At 38.1% G+C, this 21,713-nt stretch overlaps 1 protein-coding gene across 4 annotated transcripts in view; it reads right to left on the bottom strand.

Annotated features, from left to right (window-relative positions):
* LOC139962684 (peroxisomal targeting signal 2 receptor-like) overlaps positions 1 to 20,872 on the bottom strand; it is a 126,564-nt gene extending 105,692 nt beyond the window's left edge. The window contains exons 1-5 of one of the 4 annotated variants that reach the window (XM_071962864.1): positions 20,713 to 20,872; positions 17,270 to 17,406; positions 17,019 to 17,079; positions 16,403 to 16,631; positions 15,642 to 15,750 (exon numbers count right to left, since the gene is read on the bottom strand). In XM_071962864.1, the coding sequence (XP_071818965.1) occupies positions 15,642 to 15,750; positions 16,403 to 16,631; positions 17,019 to 17,079; positions 17,270 to 17,387 (517 nt within the window). In that variant the 5' untranslated portion in view covers positions 17,388 to 17,406; positions 20,713 to 20,872. The remainder of the gene's footprint in view (positions 1 to 15,641; positions 15,751 to 16,402; positions 16,632 to 17,018; positions 17,080 to 17,269; positions 17,407 to 20,712) is intronic. The other 3 variants (XM_071962865.1, XM_071962866.1, XM_071962867.1) reach the window with 3 other exon arrangements.
* Positions 20,873 to 21,713: the final 841 nt, after the last annotated feature.

Here is a 21,713-nt window from a genome sequence, read left to right as displayed (position 1 = left end):
AAGACCTGCTATAGTTAATGGCCTGCAACCCAGTTATCTGCTTGGTCCCATAATATATGGTTTTACAGCAGAGGTGGAACAAAAAAATATTGGGGACCCTTTGGCATATTAGATATCGTTAATAGGAACATTCTTCTAATTTCTGAAGCCTTTTCAAATAGTTATAGATATGCCAGGTATATAATTGGTTAATCAAAGAAGTTTATTGGGGGGGGAGGCTTGACCACTCAATTATATTATTGAAGCTGCCCCCCTCCCCTGCTTCAGCTGTTTTTGTGTTACGAATGCATACTTCCCTTGTGCAATTGTTTTCATTTCATTTTTGGCATTTCCTTAAATATATATCCTATGGGTTAGATTTCTATAGTAGCTCACATTGTACTATTGCAACCAATAATTAAGTACTCATATTGTTTCTTTTTAAACCTACAATTGGTAACATATGCCAGTATAAAGATTATTTGGTTGAAATCAAGGAATATTTACAAAATCTGGAAGTTTAATTTGATTTACATCATAGGTGAAAAGGCAGTATCCCCCCCCCCCCAAAAAAAAAAAAAACCAAGAGCATATTTCAACTATTTGATCTGTATTTAGTGTCTGATTTAGGGGGTGTTGTGGCGGGTGTACCCTTCCCCTTTCAGACCACCCCAAAAAAGTTGTGTTCCAGACAAGAATGCTGGAAAATAAGTGCATTATTCAAATCGTGCAGACACTACTTGTCTGAAAAATCAGATATCTGGATTTCCCTTTATTTTTATATCTAATAATTTTCACATTTTGAACCCAAATTTGGCAAATCAATCTTGATCGGGGCCTCATAACTGCGGTTTATCTGTCGAAAATCCTGTAACTGGTAAGCTTTACCTTAGCAATTTGTTTTCAAATCACACTTTACTTAGAATATTTGCAGAAGAGGTGGATTGAAAAGATGGACACAACAGAATTATGCAAGTGACCTGATGGTGAACAATGACAGAGACGTACTGTATCATAGGAACTAATCAAAAAGACAATATAGACTTTTAAGAATAACCATTTGTATTTTAAAACCTTTAAATCGCATTGTGCCCAATAACAGAAGGGCCTTAAAACTGAGTGAGGCCACATTCGCCATGTTTGTTCAAATGCAATGTTTGGTGGGGTTCTAGCTGTAACTATTTCCTCTTTTGTGGATGGTATTTCCTAAATTAAATTATCTTGTTATTATAGTTTTCCATGACTGTTTGTCATATTGATGACACAAGTGTGGTAATTGCCAGTCCAAACAACCATGTTGAACAAGCAAACTTATTCTACCAACATGAACTGGGGCTGGTCCTGTTGAAAGCATGTTGTTATTTTCTACATTTTTCATGCAAAGGAATCTGCTTTACAAGTGTAAAAACTTTTCATATTTAACATTTGTTCCTGGTTCTACATGTATCCATTTCTTGCTTTTACGGTATATATTATGTTACACAAATACAAAAGTGGCCCATGTGACCAGAATGGGTACATCTTTGCTTTCAGACCATTTGGTAAGTTTTTCCATGTTTTATAATACAATGTCTTGAATACTTTCTTTAAACAAAATTCTGGTCTATGATTAGATTGCGTGAATTGAATTGGCTGGGTGGGGGCACCTTTTGGGGGGTCTGAAAACCCCTTCCCGACCAGCAATTTTGTCAGATTTTCCTTTATTTTAATGTACAGACATACTAATTCCTTTCGACAAAGTTAAGTCTGTGGGCTAGGATGGGGTGAAATCAACCCGCCTTTTGGAGTGAGTGAGGGTGACATTTGTTGGGGTCTGACAACACCTCCCCGACTGGGAATTTTGTCAGTTTTACTTTTTGTAATGTACATCCATACTACTACCTTTTGACAAAGTTTGGTTTTGCCAAAGTTTGGTCCATGGGCTAGATGGGGTGAAATCAACCCGACTGGGGGTGACCTAGTGGGGGGTCTGACAACCCCTTCCCGACCAGGAATTTTGTCAGTTTTGCCTTTTTTGTAATGTACAGCCATACTACTTCCTTCTGACAAGGTTTGGTCCATGGGCTAGATGGGGTGAAATCAACCCGCCTTTTAGGGGGTGGGTCAGGGTAAACTTTGTGGGGGTCTGACATCACCTTCCCGACCAACAAGTTTGTCAGTTTTTCCATTTTTGTAACATACTACCATGCTACTTCCTTTTGCCAAAGTTTGGTCCATGGGCTAGATGGGGTGAAATCAACCCGACTGGGGGTGACTTAGTGGGGGGTCTGACAACCCCTTCCCGACCAGGAATTTTGTCAGTTTTGCCCTTTTTGTAATGTACAGCCATACTACTTCCTTCTGACAAAGTTTGGTCCATGGGCTAGATGGGGTGAAATTAACCCGTCCGGGGGGTATTTTTCAGGGGGTCTGGGGTCCACTGGGGTTGAGCTGACAATTTTTTTGTGAATGACCTAGATGGTCTAAGTAACTTTAAGGGGTCAAACCTTCTGGGCTAAATGGGGTGAAATCATATGGGACAGGCTCTTGGCCTAACTCATACACAAGATGCAAACCAAATTTCATTACGGATGCAGTCCGTCTAGCTATTCATTTCGAGAGAAAAAAGTAAAAACTACTTGCGGTCATATACAGTAACAAATTGTGACACGGTTAGACAGGCGCCTTGCGACGAATTTGCCAAGGGAGGGGCAAAGCTTGTTCCCAAACTTTCTAATTGTAGCGCCACCATAAGTTGGCGCGAAGCGCAAAAGAAAATTTTGGCCGAAAATGCCCCCCAGATCGCTGGAAATGGCACTTCCAAGGCCTTGTAAGTTGCATCTAAGCATTTCCTATTTTGAAATTACTTCGATATCATAAAAAAATACAAAACATATGCTTAAAAAAAACTATGCCATCAAATATTGGGGGGGGGATATTAGATACTATATCCCCCACCTAAAATATTGTGGGGACATGTCCCCCCCGTCCCCCCCATGATCGCCGCCCATGATTGTTAACATTAGTGTTTACAAGGGTCCAAAAATCAGGAAACGAGTACCCGAGAGCTATTACCCATCGGGTATCTGGGTATCCGGGTACCCGGGGAAAAAATTACCCTTGTGTATCGCGATTTACAAGAAACTACATATTGGGTGCTATACTAAATGAATTATATTCTCCTCTGACAATGTTTTCATGTCCAAATAGGTGTAAGATAAGGTATGAAACCTTCCTCAACAATTTCTATTTGCTTTTGTTTCTGTCATTAACTTATATTGGGGACCCTTTGGCATATTAGATATCGTTAATAGGAACATTCTTCTAATTTCTGAAGCCTTTTCAAATAGTTATAGATATGCCAGGTATATAATTGGTTAATCAAAGAAGTTTATTGGGGGGGGGAGGCTTGACCACTCAATTATATTATTGAAGCTGCCCCCCTCCCCTGCTTCAGCTGTTTTTGTGTTACGAATGCATACTTCCCTTGTGCAATTGTTTTCATTTCATTTTTGGCATTTCCTTAAATATATATCCTATGGGTTAGATTTCTATAGTAGCTCACATTGTACTATTGCAACCAATAATTAAGTACTCATATTGTTTCTTTTTAAACCTACAATTGGTAACATATGCCAGTATAAAGATTATTTGGTTGAAATCAAGGAATATTTACAAAATCTGGAAGTTTAATTTGATTTACATCATAGGTGAAAAGGCAGTATCCCCCCCCCCCCCCAAAAAAAAAAAAAACCAAGAGCATATTTCAACTATTTGATCTGTATTTAGTGTCTGATTTAGGGGGTGTTGTGGCGGGTGTACCCTTCCCCTTTCAGACCACCCCAAAAAAGTTGTGTTCCAGACAAGAATGCTGGAAAATAAGTGCATTATTCAAATCGTGCAGACACTACTTGTCTGAAAAATCAGATATCTGGATTTCCCTTTATTTTTATATCTAATAATTTTCACATTTTGAACCCAAATTTGGCAAATCAATCTTGATCGGGGCCTCATAACTGCGGTTTATCTGTCGAAAATCCTGTAACTGGTAAGCTTTACCTTAGCAATTTGTTTTCAAATCACACTTTACTTAGAATATTTGCAGAAGAGGTGGATTGAAAAGATGGACACAACAGAATTATGCAAGTGACCTGATGGTGAACAATGACAGAGACGTACTGTATCATAGGAACTAATCAAAAAGACAATATAGACTTTTAAGAATAACCATTTGTATTTTAAAACCTTTAAATCGCATTGTGCCCAATAACAGAAGGGCCTTAAAACTGAGTGAGGCCACATTCGCCATGTTTGTTCAAATGCAATGTTTGGTGGGGTTCTAGCTGTAACTATTTCCTCTTTTGTGGATGGTATTTCCTAAATTAAATTATCTTGTTATTATAGTTTTCCATGACTGTTTGTCATATTGATGACACAAGTGTGGTAATTGCCAGTCCAAACAACCATGTTGAACAAGCAAACTTATTCTACCAACATGAACTGGGGCTGGTCCTGTTGAAAGCATGTTGTTATTTTCTACATTTTTCATGCAAAGGAATCTGCTTTACAAGTGTAAAAACTTTTCATATTTAACATTTGTTCCTGGTTCTACATGTATCCATTTCTTGCTTTTACGGTATATATTATGTTACACAAATACAAAAGTGGCCCATGTGACCAGAATGGGTACATCTTTGCTTTCAGACCATTTGGTAAGTTTTTCCATGTTTTATAATACAATGTCTTGAATACTTTCTTTAAACAAAATTCTGGTCTATGATTAGATTGCGTGAATTGAATTGGCTGGGTGGGGGCACCTTTTGGGGGGTCTGAAAACCCCTTCCCGACCAGCAATTTTGTCAGATTTTCCTTTATTTTAATGTACAGACATACTAATTCCTTTCGACAAAGTTAAGTCTGTGGGCTAGGATGGGGTGAAATCAACCCGCCTTTTGGAGTGAGTGAGGGTGACATTTGTTGGGGTCTGACAACACCTCCCCGACTGGGAATTTTGTCAGTTTTACTTTTTGTAATGTACATCCATACTACTACCTTTTGACAAAGTTTGGTTTTGCCAAAGTTTGGTCCATGGGCTAGATGGGGTGAAATCAACCCGACTGGGGGTGACCTAGTGGGGGGTCTGACAACCCCTTCCCGACCAGGAATTTTGTCAGTTTTGCCTTTTTTGTAATGTACAGCCATACTACTTCCTTCTGACAAGGTTTGGTCCATGGGCTAGATGGGGTGAAATCAACCCGCCTTTTAGGGGGTGGGTCAGGGTAAACTTTGTGGGGGTCTGACATCACCTTCCCGACCAACAAGTTTGTCAGTTTTTCCATTTTTGTAACATACTACCATGCTACTTCCTTTTGCCAAAGTTTGGTCCATGGGCTAGATGGGGTGAAATCAACCCGACTGGGGGTGACTTAGTGGGGGGTCTGACAACCCCTTCCCGACCAGGAATTTTGTCAGTTTTGCCCTTTTTGTAATGTACAGCCATACTACTTCCTTCTGACAAAGTTTGGTCCATGGGCTAGATGGGGTGAAATTAACCCGTCCGGGGGGTATTTTTCAGGGGGTCTGGGGTCCACTGGGGTTGAGCTGACAATTTTTTTGTGAATGACCTAGATGGTCTAAGTAACTTTAAGGGGTCAAACCTTCTGGGCTAAATGGGGTGAAATCATATGGGACAGGCTCTTGGCCTAACTCATACACAAGATGCAAACCAAATTTCATTACGGATGCAGTCCGTCTAGCTATTCATTTCGAGAGAAAAAAGTAAAAACTACTTGCGGTCATATACAGTAACAAATTGTGACACGGTTAGACAGGCGCCTTGCGACGAATTTGCCAAGGGAGGGGCAAAGCTTGTTCCCAAACTTTCTAATTGTAGCGCCACCATAAGTTGGCGCGAAGCGCAAAAGAAAATTTTGGCCGAAAATGCCCCCCAGATCGCTGGAAATGGCACTTCCAAGGCCTTGTAAGTTGCATCTAAGCATTTCCTATTTTGAAATTACTTCGATATCATAAAAAAATACAAAACATATGCTTAAAAAAAACTATGCCATCAAATATTGGGGGGGGGATATTAGATACTATATCCCCCACCTAAAATATTGTGGGGACATGTCCCCCCCGTCCCCCCCATGATCGCCGCCCATGATTGTTAACATTAGTGTTTACAAGGGTCCAAAAATCAGGAAACGAGTACCCGAGAGCTATTACCCATCGGGTATCTGGGTATCCGGGTACCCGGGGAAAAAATTACCCTTGTGTATCGCGATTTACAAGAAACTACATATTGGGTGCTATACTAAATGAATTATATTCTCCTCTGACAATGTTTTCATGTCCAAATAGGTGTAAGATAAGGTATGAAACCTTCCTCAACAATTTCTATTTGCTTTTGTTTCTGTCATTAACTTGTTAATAAATTAACATCACTACTAACATCGCAATGCAGCCGCTACTTATGTTTGCTCTCCCATATAAATATCCAATTTAGCTCTTAAACAGTTTTAAATACTACTATCTATTATGCAAGCCCAGGGTTTGCACAGTTAGCCACACAATTGCGTGATTCCCACAATATGATCACATTTGGAATACACGTTTAGTTAAAAACCACTTGCAATTATTATTTTTTAGTTATCCCGTTTATACCCGTGCAAACACTTTAAGGAGATATTGCCACACTGGCCCGAGTCCTTAGTACATAAGATGTATGGAGATATTGCTTTGTATTCCCTCCTAATTTCAATTTGATTGAATTGCACTATCGAGGAAAATGCATTTGGATAATGGTACTGGGGGAAAGTGGTGTTCTGGGTAGGCCTATAATTAATCCTACCCAGATGTGGCAGGGACTCTCTCTAGGAGGGCATATTGAGGGACACTTTACCATTACAGAAGGTATTGTGCCTGAGCGAAAAGAGACTCCAAAGTCTTTAAAGGAGCATTTTGTGTTGGTTTTCAATATTTGGTACTCCTTTTTTATCCCATAACAATGTTGCTTATTAGCTTGACTTGTCCTGTTTCACGTCCAATAATATTACAACAAACATTGTCAATTTTACATTTTTGGAACTTTGACTTTGACCCAAATCACATCAAGTTTTCATATCAAATTCTTGCAATCTGTGCGATCCAATCCATTGCATGTATTGTTAGCACTTACTGTAAGGCTCAAAACCTAAGTACTTCGAACTATCATGATCGATCAACCAAAACTCATTAAATTATGTCCTCAAACTTTGCATGTTGCACTAAATAGATTAACATGTAACAAGACTCTAGTTTCTGGGTTCTTTCATTACAGCTCAAAGTCATATGGTGTTGCTTATTTGTGTTAATTAATTTTTAATAACAAATAACTAGTGCAAGGTACCCCAGGGATTCCATAGGGCTTGTAACTCAAAATGTAAATGAACTGTACAATAGAGAGGGCTATTTCCAGTTGTTATGTAATCATTTTAAAGATCAATAGCACAATTACATTATGCAAGGTTTACCATTTAGTATGGTGCAATTTATATCTTCTAGTTCAATATAAGGGGAGGGAGGGAGGAATACCTTAAAAAATATATGTTTAATCTATGTTGCATATTTATAGCTGATTTGGAGGTATACTGTACAGAAAGTCCAAATGTATCTCTCAACTACCTATCCTCCTTTAAAGCTAAATTTAGGTCACAATGAGGCCACATGTTCTGTGAAAAAAAAAACATAATACATGCAGGGGAGGGGGGGGGGTATGCTCTGTGACAAAACAAACATAATACATGCAGGGGAGGGGGGAGGAGGATAATACATGGACAACTTTTATAAATGTTTAACATGGTGCTCTTGCAATTCAGGAGAGTACAAAAATAAAGGGTCACTGAAGGACAGTATACAGGAAAAATGAGGTAATGAGACCATAATTCCTTTATGTTAATTCTGTGACAACAGACAAAAACAGAATACTGCAGTGTTGTCTTTTTATGGTACTTTAGAATGTAGTCAGGGTTGAGGATCCAGACTTGGGGAAAGACCCATTTTTTCACTTGTTCTTTTGTAAATTAATTTACTTTCTTTGTAAAGCGCTTTGAGCAGTAACTGTTGTTTACTGATTTGGCGCTATATAAGTCTCATTTATTATTATTATTACTAAAGGGGAGCTCATTAGAGCCTTAACATGAGAGCAGTGAAGGTTAATCAACAGTTGGGGTGATCAATACAAAACATGTTTGGAGATACTCTCACACTAGTGTCTCAATACATAAAATGTAAAGTGATATTGTCACACCGGCATGTGTCTCAATGAATTACTATTCATGATCACAATTTGGCCATGTTCTCAATACATGACTTGCATGAGGATATTGTACAAATTTAATGATCACACTGGCTTTTGTCTCTCTTTACTGTCAGTCTACATAACATGTGTGAAGATACCGGGACAATGAACTGTGTTCAAAACATGAACAAAAATATTGTCACACTGGCCCGTGTCAATACATTTAACTTCAGTATTGTCATTCTGGCCTTTGTCTTTAAGAATAACATGTGAGGAGATATCATCATAATGGTCATTGTCTCAATACATGGATGGAGATATTGTCACATTTGCCAATTCTCAACACTGGCAGGTGTCTCAACACATTAAAATTATAATGACATTCTATTATCTCAATACACTCACATGTATCAGAGATAAATTGTCACAATGGTTTAATTGTCTCTATACACTAACATGCATATTGATACTGTCACACTGACCAGTGTTTGAATACAACATGTATGGAGGTATTTTAACACTGACCTGTAACTCAATGCGCGTCTCTACAATACTGTCACAATGGCCATTGTATCTAACATGTATCCATCCTTGGGTATGTTGTCACACTGAGCTTTGTCTCTAAACATAACCTGTACGGAGGTGCTGTCACACCGGCCAGTGTCTCAACACATACATAGCAGGTACAGCAATAGGACCATTATCACAAGTGTTGTTTTTTTGTTATTTCTCATTTCCTAATTTTTGTTAAGGTTGCTAGCGTTGTTAAACATTTATTATTTGTCTTTCTAGTACCCTGTGTATATATGCTTAATTATACTTAACTATGTATTTGTACTTGCATGCATACACAAAATAAATCAAATCAAATCAGTGCCTAAATAGGTAGAATGTAAGAAGATATTGCCACACTGGCCAGAGTCCTTAGTACATAAGATGTATGGAGATATTGCTTTGTATTGCCTCCTAATTTCAATTTGATTGAATTGCACTATCGAGGAAAATGCATTTGGATAATGGTACTGGGGGAAAGTGGTGTTCTGGGTAGGCCTATAATTTGTCCTACCCAGATGTGGCAGGGACTCTCTCTAGGAGGGCAGATTGAGGGACACTTTACCATTACAGAAGTATTGTGCCTGGAAAATTCTTGGTAATTTGACAATCAACCTCAAAAAGCTGCTTTAACATATATCAGTGATGGACTTTGCTCCTTCACATGATATTTATGCAGTGTAAGAAAATGAAAAGTTGATGACCAGTGCAATGTACAAGTCCTAACAGAAATTGGAAAAGCAAATGTACTTAAATGCCTATTATTCTTAATTTTCTTGTAATGATAAAATATCTGGTAAAACTTCATTTGATTTCAAGAATTAACATGACATTTATTGGGAGGATTAACAGTAAAAGGACTGCTAAGCATTGACAAGTTATAATTAACCTTCATCTCAATTAAGTCTTAATCCATAGTAAACAAAGCAATAACGGCGGACCATTCAAGTTACTTCCTGTTTGATTCAGTCTTAGACAGCAGATTTACACCATATAGTTTAAAGTGGTCCATTGTAGTGTGAACTAATATCAAACAATGAAACAAAATTAACAATTTCAGGCATTATACTGTATCCAACTGTCATTAGACATATCAGAGACATGTAAATGAAGTCAAGGATCCTATACAACTGATAATTTGGTGAGGAACTGAATTTAGTAAACGTACACATTAGCAAAGTGGCAGAAGATATACTTCAGTATGCTATAGGCCTCTACCAAATTTATTTCTTGCTTTCCCTATTGTTCAAGTGTTTATATTTTCAAGCACTCAAAAAATATATGTTACAAACATTCAAATGCTAAAATCCACAAGTTATCCCAACAACTTACATTTAATGATTAGAATATCACATAGGTTTGCTATGTCTTGTTTTTGCATAAAAGGCAAAAAATAACCAGTTAGCAGCTTTTAATGAAACCCTTGCATACAGTACTTGCAAATATAAAATATAGCTCAAAGCATTCCCTAAATTATCGGGGTACTAATTATGGCTAACCTCAAAGTAGAACTAAGTTAAGCTGGGAGGCACTTTATTGCAAAACACAGAATGGAATATTTTAACCATACTGAAGTACATTTAAAGCAATTTGAAAGAACAAAATGTAAAACGTGGAAAGTTTCTTATATACTTATTCAGTTAATTTTCATTTATTTGCTTTTCATTGTTTTAATTGCTATTTTTATTTATTATTATCATTTTATTTATTTATTTAATTATTTGTTATTTATTTATTACAATTTTTTTTTTTGGGGGGGGCAGGTTGTCTGAACCCCAAGAATCCCCTGTTTGTACAGGTATGTTATGTACTGTCTCATGTAGTATTTTGAAACAACTGAATAATAACAATGATTAAACACTACTCCAATCCTTGAAGAAACTTTATCAATTAAGAAGGAATTGGATCAATGAATCAATTTTGTTGTTGATACTACCTTTACCAAATCCTGCACCCATAGTTCTGAAAGCTATTTTTCCATTTTGAAGAAGATTACTGATAGCTTTACAAATGATTTGTAAATTATTAACTACAGGAAAAAAGTTAAAAACTCATACAGTTGTAATTCTTCCCTCCTATAAGGATAACACTATTCATACTGCTTTGCAGTTCACATAGACCCTGTATACTTTCCAACTGATTTAATCCAAAATACTGCATCCCCCCCCCCCCCCAAGGTCCACATCTCTGCAAATACTAAATTCAAATGATTCAATTAGCACTGGGAAATGACCAATAAACATTGCAACATCTTACATCAAGGGCCTTATAAAATCCAAAACATTCCAAAAGGGGAGGTGGACACCCTACCCCCCCCCCCCCTTGGACCACTCCCCCAAGTTTCCCTACCTGCAGATATTAACTTCAAATATGCAATGACTTGTACTGAGAGAGAACCAGTAAATATTGCATCTAATTGCTACAAAGATTCCAAACATTTCTTAAAGGGGAAAGGGGGAACCCTTTGTCCACTACCCCCCCCCCCCTGGCCCCACTCTGAGACACCAAATTTTACTACCAACAGCTTCCCAAATGACCCACTTAAGCAACAAAGACATCTCTTTAACCCTTTCCATGTAATTTACCATGAAGGTATCCCATTTCTAGTTACTAAATCAACTGTAATTATAATTTTTCTACAGTAGGGTGTGATTATATAACTTCTCTGTATGTGTGGATATATTATGACTTTTACCTCTCCCTGACTTCTGTAGCTCTCACCTCCCCCATTTATTTTGGTTTCTAACTAGGCCATACACAACAGTCAGTCTCATCATCTATACCGTCCCCCCCCCCCCCCACCTGGAAAAATATGTACGCCCCAGTAGGAAAACTACATGAAAAAATTGTAAGCATTGCTTGACAGAGCTGGGAATTAAACTGATACCTCATTTTCTACTTCCCATACCAATATTTTTAAATTCAGTTTGTCATACAATTTTGTTGCTATAAAATAATGTACAGATTTACTACATGCTAGTGAGCCCATTCTAAAATCCTGCATATTGGTGAAATGTGAAACCTATAACACCAACATCTATCTTGATCACATTTTCTATTGCATAAACATTTGTACTTTGTCAATCAATTTCAACATATCCACTCTGGGACATGTTGAAAAAGTGTAATTAAATTCTACAAGTTGCATATGAAATTGTGTGAGTAGATTAATAAATTGTAAAGGTCCATTCCCAAATGTTGTTTATGACAAATAGCACTCAGTTATTCAGCAGAATGTACTAAGACACTTTTTTAATTTAAAGCTGATGTTTTGCTTTGATATGTCACAATAATAGAGCATTTTTGTGCAATTCAGAATACTCAATCTTCTAGCCTTTTTAGGTATGTTCATTTAAGCTATGCTCAATGTCATGAATGCATTTTTAATGAATTAAGTGCTGAAGTCAACTCCTCAGTGTAGTTCTCATTGGTAATGTTACCTTCTGTATTATAAACTTCTTTACACTGCCCAAAATCTTTTGCCTTCATATCAACACTAAATCAACCTAGTATTAAATCCAGCCTTTTTCCTTCACAGATTTTGTGTGACCTTGCAAACTGGAGGCAATACAGTCATATTATGAATTTTATTCAATTAGTCAATGTATTGATAAACTTAGACATCCAAAAGTTGAAAGCTTAAAAAATCCATAGATATGGTTTGTATAGCTTGCTGAATATAGCACAATGTTACTTATGAGCAATTGTTTCAAAACCCATTTTACAAGGTGTTAAATGGTTGAGAAATGCACCTAAAATCTGAACACACAAAGTCCCTGTAACCTCCCGCAAAAGCCTTTCAAATGGTTTTACTATACACCACTCAAATGCCACCACTCTTGGCAAAACATTTTCAGGTGAATTCATGTCCATATTACTTGATTATTTGTGCATGCATCAATAACAATTAAAGGTGACTTACCAGAGTATATCTATAGCCAATTGTGGGTAGTCAGCCATTCATAATTGATGACCAATGGAATTCTCAGTTTGTAACAAATTTCTGCCACGGCTGTGTAATAAAAACAAACATTTTTCAATGCAATATCCATAACTATATTCTCAGTGATGTACATACAAAATTATATTCCAATGATGCATACAGTTTTTGTAATAATGCAAGACCCCTAAATGTTAAGTCCTTTGCCTACTGTAACAAATTACTGAAGTATTATACTAAATAAACAATAATAGTTTGCTGTTATTGGCTTGGTGATCAATGGTTTTCCCTGCTTAATGAAACATACTTGAGTTAATAAAGCAAACTATTGTTTTATGCAATATTGTGCTCTGTACTTCTTCAAACAAAATATTCAAGTTAAGTAGCCAGACATATGAAAAAGAATGGGTAATTACTTGATGAAGAGATTCTTGGCCCCACAAAATTAACCATTTGGAGGTAAGAAAATATGAATTACTTAAAATGATAAATGATGAATCTCTGAAAATCATTGGAGCTCCCTATTAATCAAAGTGCCTACTTCGCCAAAGTGTTCAATAGGCCTTATTACATACTTAATTAAGATAAGAGGAACACTCACCATCACAGCTTCAAAATGATCCCATACTTTCTTGTATATTTTTCGTGGCAGTTCCATGCAATTAGTGTACAAATTACACTAATCTTTTCCTCAATTACCAGTGCCCGGGGTTTTCGAGTTACGATTTGTATTGAAGAACCGATGTATTTATAAATGCCTTAGTTAAAGCCTACATTCTGGAAATTTAATTGATTATATTTGCAAGCTATGTTACTAGTTACAAATAAATCATGACCAGTTGTATCATTGTTGAATGTGTATCATTCGTTTACCAACCTAAGCCAAGTGCAGACATGATGCAGGCCTACATATGGCGAGGACAAAAAAGTGCTGAAAATACCACACTAGTGTCTAGGATATACATCAAATGTAACTTGTTACAGTAATGATATTACTTCTATCTCTTTACTGCACACCAATGCCAGTTCTCACCAATTACCGATTCAGGATAAACATTTTTTCTCTGCTGTATGGATCTATCAAACAATGACTTTTGGAAAGCACTTTATATAAAGTTGCTAAAGAAGTTATACACTTTGCGTTGTAACTTGAAATTTTACCAGATCACTCTAGGCATGGTAGAGCATAGGTGCTAAGGTTGTGGGGAGACAGGTAAGCAAGGATGCAGAGTAAATACATCCTTTTCCCTCTGTCATTATTCCAACAGCACAATTTCTACACTGCATTGAAAGCAATAGTTTGGGGCAGATTAGAACTGCACAAGGCAAAATGGTGGCAGTAATTAAGAACCTGCTCAAGTTCAGTCAAGCGTGAAGGTCAATTGTATGGAGGTGTGTGAACAGGCATTAACAAAGAGGGGTTGTCAGAGAGATGTTTCAGCCTGATAGTTGCATTGAAAATGTACAGTGTCCTTACGGGGTACTGAATTTGTTCCCCGTAAGGAATGTGTACCCTGTAAGTAATGCTGAAACTCGTATAGTACCCCATAAGGTATCAAACTTGAACACACCCACGCGCACACGCCAACCTGAATACATAGGTTCCTTTGCTTTTAGCAAGGAACCAAAAAGAGTAACAGGAGCTAAACCCATTGGGCTGACAGAACGTCGGCCCATTTCGAATGGGGCCCTATAGACGAAAAATTGCACTTTCAATGGTAAATTCTAATAAAACCAATAAATAAGACTCAAAAAACACACATATTGCACATAAATCTGAAAAGTGCCTCCCTCTCCCCCCACACCCTAAATTACATGAGATGCTTCCTAAACTCAGCTTTTAAAAGATGAGAAGGGTGTCAGTTCTAAAATCAGCAAGTAATAAATATCAAACTTCTTGTCCCAGCAATTGAAACTTCTAGGCAAAATATAAATCAAGCTATAGGTCTTAAATAGTCTATCATTACATATAATGATCATAACCGGAATGCAAAAATGCACTGTGGTTTCGATGATGTAACAGGTGCAGTTTGTCTTTTTAGAATCTGGCGTAATGTATATTGAGGGTGTACGACATACTTTGATCTTAGTAATACAGTGAAGAAAAAGCAGTGTGATGTGACAAACAATCAATTCACCAATGATAGAGATTGTCCTGAAATGACCATTGACATCAACAACAGGCTTCTTGTACTAAATGTGATACATCATCATACTAAATATGACATCTGTCCTTGTTTAAAAATATTGTGTGAAGCATGGTTTTCACAATTTGATCCCTGGTGAACTCAAACGACCATTGACCTCCGCCCACAACATTAGGCCTCTTTGTCTTTGCATAATATTTGGGGAAGAGATACAGAAAGCAAAATGTAAGTAGAAGTGTTTGTTTATCTTTAGTTTTATATTTCACCACAGTTGAAACAAGCTTCTTAGGTTTTGAAGAGCAGTAGGCCACGGTGGCTGTTTCTGGGCTGCCACTTCCTGAATATGAACACATATACCCAACATGACCATTACCCCCATCCCCCTGTTTGTCCCCAAATGACATTTGACCTTCACCAAAAACAATAGGCTTCTTTCACTCAATGCTATACACTTTCAAACCAAGTATAAGATTTGCCCAAACGTCCAATATTGAGATATCATGTTTACACGGTTTTCATAATTTGACCTCTGATGACCCCAACTGACATTTGACCTCCAAAAAAAAACAATATGCGTCTTGTACTTAGTGTTACACAACTTCATACCAAGTATGAGATCTGCCCAAGCTTCCCTTCTTGAGATATCGTGTTTACAAGTTGGGCGTAACAAATGCCCACACACGCACATACGCCATCATGAATGCAAACGGTTACGATTATCAGCAAAAAACCAAAAATGAAAAATAAAAACACAAATATTCCTGACCTGCTGCAGAAGCAAAGCATCCGGGCACAAGGGGAGACCAGATCGCGCTATACACGATAGAATTATGATCAGCATATGTTGCAAGGGAATTAGTCCTTTGTGGATCCCACTATTAATTTAAGAAAGAAAAAAAAAGTAAAAACACAAATATGAATAGACAAAGAAAGAGATTTAAAAGAAAAATTTAAGAGAATTTAAAAGACAAGATGGTCTTAGTTTTTGTATCCCCAGGCAAATATTAACTTTGAGAAACCATGACAACCAAAAATATTGTAGCTTTCATAAAAAAAAGAAGAATAAAAGACACATTGCAAACACTGCAACTAGTACTTCATTTTGTCCCGTACTGTAACGAGGTGTAGATATTTTCTCCCAAAGTTGCTGTTAATGTTTTATTATTCTTTTTTGCTCTAGCTGGATGTCTTTCAACTCAACGACTTTGAAACTGGTATTAGAAAGATTTGTTTATTTTATGTTATTATGTTATTATAGACAACAACAAGCAGGGCAGTTGCAATATGCTTGCCAGCTGAAATGCTCATTTTATTGGAAATAAGGTATCTGAAGTCTGTCCAATGTTTTGATTTTTCATTAGCTGTTCTAGACATATGGTATTTCTCCTTAACACCTCTATCAACTAGGCATATGATTTGGTTTTGTTTGTGCATTTTCCTTTCATACCTCTCAATACCATCAAACAACCAAAATGTCTCTGTTACCGTAGTTCAAGTGCAACATGGATTTGTGGGGATGTCATTTACCAGTTTAACTGTTTTGTCCCACGATGCAGTTAGTATAAGGTGTTGGTCTCTGGTTTGACTCCAGTCCACCCCGTATACTTCCTTGGTATGTTCTTTCAACACCATCACCGGGAAACCATCCTTCACAAGGTTCCAAACTTGCACTGTGCCATCGCCGCTGACCGTTAGTACTACGTTCTCGTTATTTTCGGCCCAGGTGACATCAAACAGACCGTTTGACCATTCATAGCTATGAGATAAATAAATGAGTTCCTTCAGCCTATCAAACACTCTTTCGTATGGTTTACTTTGAGGTCCGATACAAACTGTCAGTTCACAGTGAACTGTAACTTTCAACAGAACAAAATGTTTTTCTCTTACTCATAAAGGTTTGGGAATATACAGTAGCTCATAATAGCCATGATTGCTGGACTAATTATATCCAATCACTTCAGTCATCTTAAATGTAATTTGCTTGTCACACGTTATGGATGAGATGCGTCGTTGAAACAAGTCACAAGCAGTAGTCTACGTACAGTACTTGCAATGAAAACATGATCTTTTACTAAGTGGCAGGAACGACCAAACTATTGCGTATAATCTTCAAAGTATATTAAGTATATATTGATCAACTTACTGTTTTGCGAGTGTTGCACCACTGGAATAATTGACGTCCACAATATAGAGAGAGCCACCGCCTGTAACATACAGAAACATATAGATCAACAGTTGACTAATAAAATCAATGTTGTGACCATATATATATATATATGGCATGCAAATAAAGGTCACTTTACATGTTTAATATATAATATATATATTTAAAATTATAATGAGTTGGAAAATCCAGAACAGTGCAAAAGCTTCCAGTAAGTTCAAATACTGTACCTGCTATCCCATAATTCTGTGAGGATGCAATCGCCAGTCTATTTGGTGCATAAGGAGAAAATTTAACACTGTAACCATGGCGCCCCGGTGATCTGAAAGCTACTTTTTGTGGCTCCATGAAGAAACTGACTGATCTGCTGGGAATAAATAAACAAAGTTAGAGAGAGAATCTTTCGCAGGTTGTAAATAAATGACTAATGCTTTCTTTGTAGCAAATTTGTGAGCACATATATACTGTCAATTTATTTAAAAGAGTGGGGCATGTCAGCAGGGGCGTATCCAGGATTTTCCAATAGGGGGGGCGCCAGGCATGAATGATCGGCGTCCTGGGGGATGGGTCTAAGGGGGAGGGGTGTACAATTTTTGCTTTCAAAGAAGGGCTGAAATGCAAAATGGTGTCATATGCATGGGCGGCGATCCGTACTTCCGAGTGGGGGGGGGGATATGACCTTCTTGACTATCTAAGCGTAGCACCACCATGAGTTGGCGCGAAGCGTACAAGAAAATTTTGGGATTAACAAACCCTCTAGATGGCCGGAAACGGCACTTCCCGAGGTTTCCAAGCGACATATACCCAACTTTAAAATAGGGATATCATGTCCGAAATATCTCATAATCAGGATCCAAAATACTTCTTTTTTTTTTAATTTCGGGTGTTATTTTGGGAAAATTGCCCATGTCAATCTTGTTTCAGGCGCAACGTTAGAATGTTCGAGAGCTCTGTTATATTATTCGATGAAGAAAATGGCCTCATGCAGGCTATTATAGGCCTATGCACATGCAATACACAATTACACATACAGTAGTTACATTCCTAGGTCCCGATTGCTAGGGCATCCAGGTGAAACGTGTATTAAGCATTACCCTGGTTACATGAGATTCTCAGCTGTTCGAGGGAACATGTACGTGTGTAGGCCTACTATAGGGCCTATATGAATACTATGAGGGTGCATATATGTACTATATCAATACCGTGGGCGCAATAATACATTTTGTTGTTATAGGGCCAATGAAGCCTACAGTCAACTATTTTTGCTTTATAAAGACGCTTTATTTGAAAAGATCGCACTGCGTTTATGGTAGACGAGAAATGAAGCTAAAAAAGAGCCGTACATTAACGAAGATGCATAAATGTAGGCATGAAAATATTCTTATCCCTGGCATTTGGTGGGGGGGGGGGGATATGGTGCATTACATCCCCTCCACCCATTTTCATGGGGGGATATATCCCCCCTCCACCCAGGATCGCCGCCCATGGCCATATGTGATCCATTTTTCGACCTTAATAATAAGCAACATTTCCAGTAAATATGGACACAAAATGCACAATTTAGTATGGCTGGCATGTCACTTAGTGTTTATAGTGATAATACAAACACAATTACCATCTATGTTTCTAAAACTATTATGCCGCCGAACTTCGCCAGAACCTTTTTTTGGCAAACAAAAAATAAAGCATACGGGAGGGGGAGGGGGGGTTGAGCGATCACCGACATCTCACATAAAGGTCGTCATCAATTTTTTTTTTTTTTTTTTTTGCTAAACTTTTTTTTTTTATGGTGACGGCCAATAGGGGGGGCGCGTGCCTGTTGCGCCCCCCTGGATACGCCCCTGTGTCAGTAGGACTAGGAAGAAGAGTAGAGGGGTGGGAGTGGGGGGAGGAGGAAGCTTCTAAGTAAACCTCTCTATTAGTCACAGGATATTGAAAATAGTCATAGAGGTATCTACGTAACACTGTGATGAAAGAATAGAAACCTTATCAACCAATTTGAAAAATCTTGCTTAAATACAATAACATATGTTTCAATTTTTATTAATGTGTATACTTGTAGGGATATGAGTGAGAAGGCCCCAGGCTTCCTAGGCGTCGGCGAAGAAATGGCTTTAATTAATTGTAATCACCCAATTTTAGAAACCGTGCTTAATTATCAAAGCGTATGCTTCAATTTTCATTAACGTGTTTACTTTAGGCTAGACTAGGTGAGGCTATGTAACAATACAGTTTTATGTCCAGTGACTCCAGTGGCATTTAGTTGGAAGAATTTCTATATTTGATACAATAGGAAAATATATAACCTCACACCAAAATTCAACTGCTGCATTCATAAGAATTATGTTTTGAGAAGTTAGAACCGCACCACCCCCTCCATTTTTGTCACCTTCGGCATCCTGTGCACATCACTGAGTAGTAGTACAGCCCATAGGACCAGGGCCTAGTAAAAACAACTTGCACGGCCAGGCTAAGCTAGAACTAGCTTAGTCTTAACGTAGGTTATCTACATTAGGTATTAATAAGCCGAACAAGTCTACCTCGAAGTAATGCGTAGTACCGTACAAGTAACGTTACAAAACTTTTATCATGCAGGCATGGGCGTCAGCAGGTTTCAGAAAGTGAGGGGGACACTATACTATCTAAGCGGAGCGCCACCATTGTTGGCGCGTAGCGTACCAGAAAATTTTGGGTACATAAGACCCCCTAGATCGCAGGAGACGGCCTTCCTGAGTCGTTTTTAGTTACATCAGAACCAGATCTGTGAGGAGAAATTTTGTCTCACAAAACTAAATTCCGACAGGAAGTACTGGTAGAAAGATGCCGTTCTGACACCAAGGGAGACGAATTACACAGCGTCCATCTCAAACGGAATATTGAAAAAGTGGCGTCGTCACCTCCGGGATGAGTGGAGTGGTATATATAATACATGCATGTAGGTGCGAGACGTCAGTTGTTATGTGCCCAGGTACTTTAATAATAATAATCAGAAAAAGGCACCGCGCGCAGAGCGTGTGTAGCGCCTAGCCGGCACTCAACAATAAAGATCTACCATATCCGGCGAATACATGTAGCCTTAATTACTTAACCCCTATACCCCTATTCGTCCGTCCAGTCCAAGGGACTGGAGGTAGTGATATGAACATAGTAACTCATCACCATCAACCTGTATGGCTAATTACCTAATCCCTTGGAACCCATACAAACAACATGTGTGCAAGATTCAATACACTTTTGAATGGTCTCCCCCCCCCCCCCCCCCGAACGAATTAAATGGGCAGATTTAGGATATTGGGAGAATGGGAGATAAATGACAGTGCAAGAGATAGATAGCAGGGGCCCAGGGAGTCCAGATTTCTTGACCTTAAATAGAAAATCGCGCATATGCATGTGACTTTTTTTAATAACTGCTTTGAAAAGTGGGTGGGACAAATGATATGATATCCCCTCCACTTTTGAAAGTGGGGGGACATATCCCCCCCTTCCCCCACCTGTTGACGCCCATGCATGCAGGGCTCTAACAATCTAAGTTACTTAATCTACCTTAGTTTAACTTAAGCTTAACGTTAGGCTACAGTTGGCATAATTTAAGACTTGGCCTTAACAGTTAGGCTAATCTGTTTGAGAGTTACATTGGTTTTCCGGCTTTGTTTTAACTACTGAAATTTAGTACCTTTAGTTTTCACTTTTGAAATGAGTAGCTAATTGGCTCAAAATATCGCAGAAGAGACGATAAAGACGATGTGATTCTGCCTGAGAAGTAACTTGTTGTGGTAGATTATGGGAGTCGCCATTTTACAGACCCCCGTTAATTATTTGTAGCACAAATAATGATGCAATAGCGCCACTCTATTATCCTTTCGCGCTTGTGAGGACCGATTTCATAAAGTGACTTTCTGAAAACGATAATGGATTCAAATGAGAAAATTATCACTAAAGACAATCAGCTTTCTTAATGTTAAGCAAGATCCATCACACTGTTTCCTGGAAATGTTTAGTTATGCATCTTAAAGGCATTGAAGACTCGCCCCAAACCGCGTGCGGCCATCTGAAAAAGTTAACTTTCTGTTGCTTGCAAGTGACGTTTTGTTCGTGTCGCTACAAAATGCAGACAGTAATGAAACGTGACACTTTGTTATCATTATCTGGACCTGAGATGTCCATCGCTATATCGTTTCTACACTGTACTGTGGGTATTGACCGCAGCTGTATGTACTGACTGTACACTAGTGTCTAATTACCGACGGTAGCAAGCTGTGTGTTTTCTGGGATCGATGGTGGTGTCTAACGCTTCTGTAACACCTCATTCGAAACTAGGTCAGATTACCGGCATTAGACGTTTGTTTTTGCGCGAGTCTTCACATCCTTTAAGCACGTTGTTGCGATCACAAACTATATGGTCACCATATTATTATTGCTGCCAATCAATTCTGGTCCTGTTATAAGAGAGAATTATTTGGCCCGAGTATATAGTGTGAATTCTACAACAGAAATGTGTGTTTCGTATTGTCGTCTGCTCAGCTACATAGATATTTGCCCTAGCAACATCCCAATTTGCATTATGGACATAACCTTCAGGACATCATCATAATAGCTGATGCGCTTTATACGCACTCAATATATTGCACGGTCAACTTCGTGAAACTTAAATGTATTTAATTTACTACAATTCTT

Source organism: Apostichopus japonicus, chromosome 21, assembly GCF_037975245.1.
Source record: "Apostichopus japonicus isolate 1M-3 chromosome 21, ASM3797524v1, whole genome shotgun sequence".
Lineage (NCBI taxonomy): Eukaryota > Metazoa > Echinodermata > Holothuroidea > Aspidochirotida > Stichopodidae > Apostichopus > Apostichopus japonicus.
This window is presented reverse-complemented; position numbering and strand designations above follow the sequence as displayed.